This window comes from Argentina anserina, chromosome 3 (assembly GCF_933775445.1).
Source record: "Argentina anserina chromosome 3, drPotAnse1.1, whole genome shotgun sequence".
NCBI lineage: Eukaryota > Viridiplantae > Streptophyta > Magnoliopsida > Rosales > Rosaceae > Argentina > Argentina anserina.
The window spans coordinates 30,633,567-30,644,125 of NC_065874.1; the positions used below are offsets into that span (position 1 = coordinate 30,633,567).

The window sequence follows — 10,559 nt, forward strand, 5'->3', positions numbered from 1 at the left end:
ACGTAACAATTAAAAACTGATGTCATGCAATAATTTCGTAGTTATGAATATTTTAGCATGAACAAATCATGATAATATACATGCATGAGAATAGACACAATTATGATAAAATATCAGTCGTTATACACCCCCTTGGTTAATCCTCGATAATGTTACCATTGTGACCGCTGTAATACTCATTTTGTATCGAGATGAAAAAAAGTGATTCCCATTTTACTTTTACTTTTATCAAGAGCTTTATTAACCCTTTTTCAATGACAAACTCACAGTTACCCAAACCAGAGAGTAAGATACGCGCGCGAACAAGGTTCTCAAAACGCAGAGCCGAACCAAAACCCTAGCGAACCAAATGGCCGAGAAATTGGCACCGGAGAAGCGCCATAGCTTCACTCACAACGGTAATTCTCTCTCTCCCTTCTCTGATTGTGAATTCGATTTCGATCTTCAATGACCCTAATTTGGGGCAAAGAGTCAAATTTTAGGTCAAAAGGTATTCGAATGGGACCAAACCCTAGAGGAGGTGAACATGTACATCACTCTGCCCCCAGATGTTCCTCCCAAGCAATTTTACTGCAAGCTTCAATCCAAGCACGTCGAAGTCGGCATCAAAGGAAACCCTCCCTACCTCAATGTAAGTAACTTAAATTCAATTTGGGCTTTTTATTACAGTGAACAAGTTTGGTTACTGAATGAAACGGTGCGTTTTGGATTTGTGCAGCATGATCTTACCAGCCCTGTAAAGACGGACTGTTCTTTCTGGACACTAGGTGAGTATTTTGATGGTTGCTTGTTCATTATTGGAGTCTCATTTTTTTATGTTTACGTTTGTTGTGCTGATTTGGGTTTTTGATTGTATGGTAGAGGATGATATAATGCACATAACACTGCAAAAGAGGGACAAAGGTCAGACGTGGGCTTCGCCTATAGTGGGTGAGGGTCAGTTGGATCCGTACGCTACTGATCTTGAACAGAAGCGCCTTATGCTTCAGAGGTTTCAGGAAGAGGTAAGTTAGAGTTGTGAATCTTATTGTCATTGTATTTTGCTAGTGTTTGGACGTATGAGATCAGTGTGTACCTGTTTTATTCTAGTGTTGCTCATGCTGTCACATACTGTAGAGTGTTCGTGCTAAGGAAATGAAGTAAACCAGTGAAATATCTATGAGTGCTATTGGGCAAATGTGTTATGGTTTTGGGAGTTAAAGCGAAAGCATACTAATTAGATATTGTGGTTAACTTGGTGGATGCAAAGATAGTGTTGGCCAATAGGTTCCAGAGTTACCGACATTGGTGTAATTGATATTATGTTGGGCAATAAATTCTCAATATGCAATAGTCTTGACAAATCAGATGGTCCAAAGCCTTTTAATTATTTCTCCATGTATGGAAACGTTGATGCACTTCTTAAAGGGTATGATGTTTACATTGGATACAATTATTTGCTTACGACATTTGCAATTTCGGTTTCTGATTTTCTTTTATTTATTTATTTTAAGAAAATGGTGTCATATTTCACAGTGAATTAGTCATCAATTTTCTGTGAGATGTAACAATCTCTGGTTATATACAGATCATGTAAATCTTAAGAATTCAACTCCGATACTCATGTGTGTTTGGTTCGGTCCTCTGCAGAACCCGGGTTTTGACTTTTCACAAGCTCAATTCAATGGAGGTTGCCCTGATCCACGTACCTTTATGGGTGGTATCCGCTCTGATTGATAAGCTTGATCGGCTGCTCTAGTTTCCTGCATTAGCCTGGTATTTAATTCTGACCAACAGCTAGTAAATAAGAAAATTTGATTAGTTTGCCGACTTGGCTTACTTCAATGTTTGTAAGAACTTCAATGCTATTTATGATCTGTTGGTTCATGATTATTCTACCATGTTGTTGTGGAATATGAATGTAGAGTTAACAATCTAGAGCTTATGCTATTTATCACCAGAGACCCATTCTCTACCTTCCTGCAACAACAGTGCTAAAACTGTTTTTAATTTTATTTTTTATTATTATTTTTATATGCTATAGATTCATGACAAATGTTCTGCAGGAAACCAAATGGTAAATTGTATGATTGGAGAAATGAATTGGAACTTTGAAAGTATAACTTGATATACCTGTTTTCCAGAATTAGCTTGGTTATCATTTCCCTTTGTGAGTGAGTGCATAGTTCCTATTATTAATGAGGAGCTTAGAAGCTAGAGTTTGTTTTCTTTCAGTAGATGCCAACATGATTAGATAGTAAATACCTGCACTCATATGTGTTCCTTTTGTTACGAAATTATTGATGTTGTTAGCAATGTAGGAGAGTTCAACACAAAATCACTGCTGTTCAAAAACTAATCCAGAGAGGAAAATAAGACTGTTTGTAAAATTTGGTGAAAAAGATGTCGTCTTACTTGTCCCCTGAATTTTGAATATAAAAGTTGTCCTCTTCAGAGTCTATAGTTGTAGTTGGCATTAGAATCAGAATCAGATTCTAAGCCTTTCAATGACATGACATGCCATTTAGAAGTGTTGTTAATGAACTAGAATCATATTCACTGGTGCCTTTTAGGAGAGTGAGAAGTGTAGAAATTGCCTGTAGATATGCTGTTTTATCCTCGTTTATATATTCGAAATTCTTTTATTTCTTGTTCTGGAAATGACTATCGATGATTCTATTATGAATATATGTAGGCATTTGGTCGGAAAATGCTGTACCTGGTTAGCAAGTTGGTACCTGTAGTCGTCTAACCAGCAACTTGGCTCTTGTAGTATTGCTCGACGTGTAACAAGTTTGTGCGTTTGTGGGTATATCATCAAGATCTCATTTGGGGTCTTGATTTCAAAATTGTAGCTCGATTGACCAATTCTCTGATCGGATCAACATACCTAATTCACTTTCAGCTCCTTTCTCCCTTTGTTAAACTTGTGGCATTGACTCAGTAGAACTGGTTATCAACTTAAGCGTAATCTGATGTATTGGAAGATGTTAGTAATGATTGAAGACCCTTCCAGTGTACTCTTCCCTTATTGGGGCTAGAGGGGAGAAAAAGAAATATTTTAAAAAGTTGGGGGGGGGGGGGGGTGCAAAATCTAATTATCATAAAAAGAGGGTGCGCATATCAAAGTAACAATGACGGAGGAGGTTTTTATCAGACCCACCACGGCACCACCACCACCTTCTCTTCCATCTCACTCACTTCATTTCCATGCAACATATATAATTCCCTTTCCTCCATTTCTTTCACCTCTTTCTCACTCTGCTTACATATTCAACCTCTCTGCCCTTCTTCTCCTTCGCGACACCTACACCCTCCCACCAAACCCATCTTTGTCCTCTTCCTCTCTCTCTCTCTCTCTCCTTCATGATCTCAACACCCACTAACTCATCACGACTTCCATGGGGAGAAACCGAGCCCACCCTCGCCGCTGCCTCATCGCCGGAAACTACTGCCACGACGTCCTCATCCGCGACGGCCTCGTTCTAGCCCAGACTCTCGGCGGGGCAGCCTCCTTCATCTCCAACGTCCTCGACGGCGTCGCAGTCACTTACAATCTCGTCTCCAAAGTCGGCTCCGACTTTGCCTACTCGGTCCATGCCGACCCGATTGTGGTGCCCCATTCCAGCACGACTCTGTTCCACGCGCATTTCGAGTCCGGGAACGACGGGGAGGGGAAGAACGACCGGGTCCTGAAGCGGGTCACTGCCTGCGACCCGATTCGGGCCTCGGATCTCCCCGAGGCGAGATTTGATTTCGGAATGGCGGTGGGTGTCGGCGGCGAGATTACGGTGGAGACGGTGGAGAAGCTGGTGGAGATGTGCGGGACTGTGTTTGTGGACATTCAGGCTTTGATTCGGGTTTTCGACGAGGCGGATGGGGCGGTGAGGCTGGTGGGGTTGAAGGAGAGTGGGTTTTATCACCTGTTGCCTAGAATTGGGTTTATAAAGGCGTCGGCGGAGGAGGCTCTGTTTATGGACGTGGAGGAGGTCAGGAAGGTGTGCTGTGTTGTGGTGACCAATGGGAAGCGTGGGTCTAGAGTGGTTTGGAGAGATGGGGAAGTTGAAGTTGGGCCGTTTCCGACGAGCCAGGTTGATCCGACTGGTGCAGGGGATAGTTTTCTTGGTGGGTTTGTTGCGGGGCTTGTCAATGGGTTGGCTGTGCCTGATGCTGCATTGCTTGGGAACTTGTTTGGGTCACTGACTGTGGGGCAGATTGGACTGCCCAAGTTCGACTTGAGGATGTTACAGGTGAGCTTCAAGTTGCATTGCTAATCTAGATTTCATTTGAGCAGTTATATTGGTTTTAGTATGAGGACTTGTGGAGGTACTTGTTGCATTATGCATGCTGGAAATAATGAACCTTTACATTTATAGATGAATGTGGTTTAAATGGGGATGCATCATGTAGCTAGGCTGCTGAAAGTTGAATGTAGATGAGAAGTTTCGCCACATGATGAGGTAGATATTGATACAAGTGTCTCTGAAGGTTGTTAGTTTTAGATTGTGATAGAGATGCATAGGCTGCATTGTGTGGTATGCAAGGCTTAGTCATGAGTTATTATTTCTTGCAGAGAATTCTATGGGGGTTACCTTGTTTGTAAGCATATCTATTATGAAATACCATGTTATGCAATTTATTTGGTAGTTTTTGGCACTTTGAAATTTGGTATACTGCTACAGTTTTGGCACAAGCTGATAAGTGCTGCAAAGTTTAGACTATGAGCATTAATAAAGAAAAGTAATTTTAAGAAGTATGCCATTACAAGCAGATACCTGCTGCTATTAGGTGATTTTTGCTCAAGAGTTTGATTATGTGGTTATTTGTGTGAATAAAATGACGTGTTGTATATTTCTTCTCCAATTGCTACCACATAAAACTAAAAACTTCTTATTTAACAATTATCTTTTCCTTTTCCTCATTGCAGAGAGTTCAGGAAGAGGTGCAGAAGAGAAAGGTCCAGTGTCTCAGCTCCCACGAAAGAAAAGACGAGAAGTTCAGGTTTATGAATGTAGCTGGACACGAACAGTTTCATGCGTCCCTCATAGCAGCTAAACAAATACCAAGGTGCATTCCCCGTGAATGTGAATGGAATCTGCCAAGTTCTCCTTCTAGAACAGTGGAGCAGGACTTTGAATGCCCTTCCCCATTTCACAGCACAGCCGAAACTTTTACCTGACTTCGTCTATGAGGAGCCAATAACAGTAGACCGTAAACCATTACTTGTAATAGAGTAGCATCCAACGTCCTCCATCTCTTTTTCTGTATCAAATAATGTCTCTACTGTAGAAATGTGTCTGCATGGAGCAATTGCAGCCTTGTGACCCCCGTGTATGTCCTGCATCTTTAGATTAATGTAGAACAGCAAAAGTCGCTCCAGAACTTTGCTTTGATCAGAAAGGCAGGGAAATGCCAATGCCTAAAGAAATTCCAGATCGTTTGCACAATTGCCCATCAAAAGATTCCTCACAAAGGTTGACAAGCTCTGGTATAAATAGCCGAGAACTTGCAGCCTCTAGGAGTCTAGGGTATCTCAAAACGTCTGTTTACAAATAGTTAGGGTATATGAACTACAACAACTTAAAACCTGATACGAACTACAACATCAATATAATTAGTCACTTTCCTTGCAATACGAGTAATATACAGCTTGCACAATAAACGAGTAATACACAACTACATGTAGCTGTTTATAGCAGGCATTTTCTTACATTAGTGTAGCTCGTTTCTTACATTATGCAGATGTTCTTTTTCTAAAGTTGGTCATTCAGTTGGTTTACAAGCTTGGCATCAATTTCTTCATCCTAGCAGTGCTGTTTTCCAATTTGGTAATAAAATGTGGAGTAATTATTCTATGTACCCGGAACACCATATGATAGTGTGACACTGTTATGTGGTGTACCTAATCAATCTATTACTTTATGGTGTAATAAACATGCACGTGGTGAAAGATGAACAATTATTTAAATATGAATAACCAATTAGAAACAAACACAGTAAAAAATATACCAATAACATTAAATGGTACGCCACATATACTATGTACTGGGTATATATAAATTTTTTTTTCTAAAATGTGGTTATTTTAGAATATTTATTGAGTAATCTATTTTTTTATGTCAAAGAAAATGACATAATTGCTGGTCCTTTCTTGGTCTGGTGAATGTGAAGACCACAGGTCCATTGATCGACCTACATTATCATCATTTCTTCAAACAACACCAAAAGAAAATGACATTATTTAGAAAATGACATATGTGTTTGAGGAGGAACGAAACGAGAATAATAACAACGTAATGGAACATAACGTAACTGTTTATTGATTGATAATGGGGCCTATATACATGCATCACATAACCATAATCTCGTAGGATTCGGAGTCCTAATCTATTATAGAGATGCGAATCTATCTCTAACAGGAAACCTAATAAGGCTAAGACATACACAAATATAGAATAGTAATTCTCCCGGAACAATCCCTCTTGTGTCGCATGCCTAGGTTGCATGGTGCATACATCGTTGCCTCGGTAAAAATCTTGTCAAGCAAAATAAAAACCTCTTGGGTAAAAACAAAAGCTTGATCGAAGGGAAAATGAGCACAACACACCGTCTACATTTAATAACATTATGTGAGGTAGACTCCCCCTGAAGTCTACGAAACAACTCCCATGATTAGTGCCATAATCATGGAGTACAAAGAACAACGTATACAACGTTCATTATATGCTTCTCAAACGTAGTATTTGGCTAATGATTAATCATTAATCTCGCCACATATCCTTAGATCATACATTCTATACATAGCCAAACTTAGATCTTAGGAAACAAGATTACATAACAACTCAAAGCAAGAGTTTGCAATGAAAATCAGATTCTCGGGTAGAATGACATTCACTCACTTAAACGGCCATAACTTATTCCTCACAATAGGTATCAGCAAACCGTAAAATGTTCTGTAAAGTAGACTCCCGTAGCTTTCCAATGAAATAAATTTCACAACCTAATTCGATCGGAGAAGTTCACAGTGCTATGTCGAAGTTAACTGACTTTCAAATTTCCGGATAAAACTGTCCTAATTTTCTAAAATGGCATAACTCACTCAATACGATAGCTATGGATAAAATGGTTGGTGTCCCTGGAAAGTAGACACATAGACCTTTCCAACGGTACCAAATTCACCATATTTCATCGAGTGAGCTGTTATGTAGGTCTCGTTGGATTTGACCTACAAAACTGGACATATTCTAATTTGTCACATCCAATGTGTCTTTCATAAAGGAATGGGGGAATGGACCAATAAAGGACTGATTTTGATCTGAGACGAAACCGTACGCATCCTCTACGCTACCAGCATTGATTACTACACCAAGGCGTACGTTGATATTGCTGGAGCTGCTAGTGGCGTTGGTGTGGATAGAATTTGTGTTGGTTCAGTAAGTGTAGAACTAAACCCATGTCAAAGGAGCAATGCAAGTCCAATGACGATGTATAGGCGCATAATTAATCACATCATAATGAAAGCAATAGTGTCCCAACAACACTTACATGTATGAATCCATAGTTCATTGAATCTCTTCATCATCTTTACTTAGATGGAATAGAGAGTCCAAAATCGGCTTTCATATGAACACGTATGGGTATAAGTTCTTACAACCGATTGTACTATGTTCTCTCAAACGTCGCTGATTACACAAGCTCTCCGTGGTTTGGAGGCATTTAAAGTCCCTCGGACACTCTCATATCTGTGTCAAGATCCCTTTACAGATATGCTATGACCACTATCATATGATGCAAATCAGTTTTCATGGACATTACTACTGATCAAGTAGCGGAAATCAATTATGTCCATAACGAGAGAATAAAACTCATCGTAGTCAATACTAGGATAATGAGACAATATTTGCGCCATAAATCTTGCAAATATCGCATGACTTCATCATTCTGATTACACTTACGAACAATGACTAATATAACAAGTCTAGTTCACCCTGTATTGATTCATTCCACTTCGATCAAGTTGCTCATCGTTGATACTTTACAACAGAATAAGAGCATAAGCGAATACATCATCAATCATGGGAGATCAAGCGATTAGCATACGCACACGCTTATACGATCAATTTGAGAGATTTCTATTATTCTCTAACATCAACAAAAAGAGTATGTAGCGTCCCACATAAACTTAGTTGATACACATGTTTAGAAAATATCTATTGATGATGGGCGAAATACTTGTGCCTACGCACCTCGCTTCTTTCTGATTTTGATTCCAGAGAATAATGGTCTCCCCCTCATCTAGGTAGGAGCCAAGACCGAAGCTATGAACCTTACTAGTCCATCTTTGCGTTTGCTGCCCTTGTTTTGTGGTGCAATATCACGGGTGCCGACAACACCACATCGTACGATGGTGCCATCACCGGCTTCCTTCCCACTGTCAGGGATGGTGCCAACGGTGTAGGACTAGGTCATATGGAATTCTCCCATATACAGAGAGTTCCAATCTTACCGATATATCACATCATTTATGTGCGATCTCGTCACTTTCGCAATATCGCTAGTCATTGAGCATCGAATCTTTGACTTTCTGGAGGTCGATAATGCGTTGCATATTAGCTCACTTTGAGTAGTGCGGGATCTTAATGAGACATAGTGCCACACTACGTCAATTCCTGGCATCAAAACCAGAATGGGAGCATTCCATATCTCCCCCCTAACGATGGGAAGTATGTCTCATCAAAGTGACCGTCTGCGAATATAATAGGATAGAGATCCACGGTTGTAGATTGGAAACAATGGACAAGTGTTGGTGACTCATAAATCATAACCAACCAAAATACTTAATCGTTTCATGTAGACCCATTGAGATTACTACAAGAGAGGCATATAAACAGCTTAACCAAATATGCGTTAGTGAAAAGAACGTTGAGATCGTATCCAGTGACCATCTGGTACGCACTAAATGCTTGGTGAGTTGTGGGTCTAAAACGAATAAGTGTCACTTCATGCAACATCATTACATATCGCCATGCAAAGATCGGTAGGTTAGTACCCATAACCAAGTTCGAGCTATGCTATATCGTGCAGTGAATGAACATGAGGAATAATATGTTCAACAACGGTCCCAGTAGACATGCAAAATGAAATCATCAAAAGTCTTGTAGGTGAACTCTTCAACGGTATCCAATCGGATAGATCTAAAAGGATGGGAAAGGAGGTGAGCCCTTAGGATGATGATCATAGCTAAAAATTTAGCAAATGCAGCGTTCCTTGTGGAAAGCAAAGCGACGTGTGACCAACGTGTCGATGCTCTTAACCTATTCCATAAAAATACCGAAAAATGTCAGTATTCGGTTGGATAGGGTCCACTAATGTCACCGTAAATACTTTGTAAGAATGGAATGTTCTCGGTTGAAGCCTTAGCAAATGAATGACTTCCTTGAAATGTATCAAGAGAACAAGTTTTGCAAAATGAGCGATGGGCATTAGAGATCGCCATAGAGGCATTAGAAAACATGGGAGGTATCACAAGCTCTTGTGAATGAGGGGATGTCGCCACCGACGACATGAATACTTTAGAGCCGCCGAGAGGAGCAGGCTCGGCCGCACCATTCATAGCACGGATAGGCACGGCCTCACCGTGTGGAACACGGGTGAGGTGGTCCATCAATCGCTTCCGGGACTTGAAAAATGGATGACCATGTGAATTCGTAAGAATTATAATCATCATATCACGTCCAAGATGCCCGAGACGAGCATGCCAAAGCATAAGAGTCTAAATCACAAAAGTGGCGTTCAACCGCATATGATTAAAAAATTCAAATGGAAGTTAGATACAAACCATTCCCGAGACTCTTTATCTTCTCTAAGATGCGACACTGGGCTGCTTTTTTAGAGGTAACACAAATATATTCCTCTTCATTCTCAACACAAGTATCAAGATGAAAATGTATCATTGGCATGTATGGCCTTAAAAACTTAGCAATGCACGAAGATATAAAACACAATCTCTGCACGAGATTCGTAAAACAACTACGTGCACTGTAAAACAGTGTGGGTGGTTACGCAATTAGCAAGACACTCGATTTCACGGCGGGACATTCTCAAAAGAAAATTAAGAGAGTCAACAACACCGTGAACTTCTCTAGACAATACACCATTGAATATTGTAAGAGGGGGGATTGAAACAAAGTGCAATCCCATCAAGTGTATCACATGACAATAGAACTACATTCTTCAACTTAAGAGTTGGAAAAACATGATATTTGAGCAGTTGAATACCAAACAATTAGGGTGGTAAAAACCATCCAATTGGTGCGGGCGGTCACCAATAATAATAAAATCATTTGAGCTATATAACGACGTGGAGAAAAACCAGAAAATTAACCGAAAAACCATGTCAAAATAACTCAAAATCGGGTGAAATTTGGACTGGGAAAACATGGCAGCAAAAACTGTAGGAAAGATGCCGGAAAAGTGACGACAAACAATGAAATAATCGCAGGAAAACTCACCGGAAATCGGCAGTGCCGATTGCTGGAAAACCAGCCGGCGGTGGCCGGAGCTAGCATGTATGGAGGCCG

The 10,559-nt window shown here is 40.3% G+C and overlaps 2 protein-coding genes across 2 annotated transcripts; both read left to right on the forward strand.

The window, feature by feature from the left end:
* The first annotated feature begins 263 nt into the window (after positions 1-263).
* On the forward strand, positions 264-2,107 carry LOC126788890 (uncharacterized). The gene is made up of 5 exons (XM_050514904.1): positions 264-398; positions 483-631; positions 719-767; positions 862-1,004; positions 1,630-2,107. The coding sequence occupies exons 1-5, from the start codon at positions 350-352 to the stop codon at positions 1,714-1,716; spliced, it is 477 nt and encodes a 158-aa protein (XP_050370861.1). The 5' UTR covers positions 264-349; the 3' UTR covers positions 1,717-2,107.
* Positions 2,108-3,198: 1,091 nt separating this feature from the next.
* On the forward strand, positions 3,199-5,310 carry LOC126788888 (inositol 3-kinase). The gene is given in 3 exon segments (XM_050514902.1): positions 3,199-4,229; positions 4,907-5,107; positions 5,109-5,310. Coding segments are annotated over 3 exon segments (1,158 nt in total). The 5' UTR covers positions 3,199-3,380; the 3' UTR covers positions 5,217-5,310.
* The last annotated feature ends 5,249 nt before the right edge of the window (positions 5,311-10,559 follow it).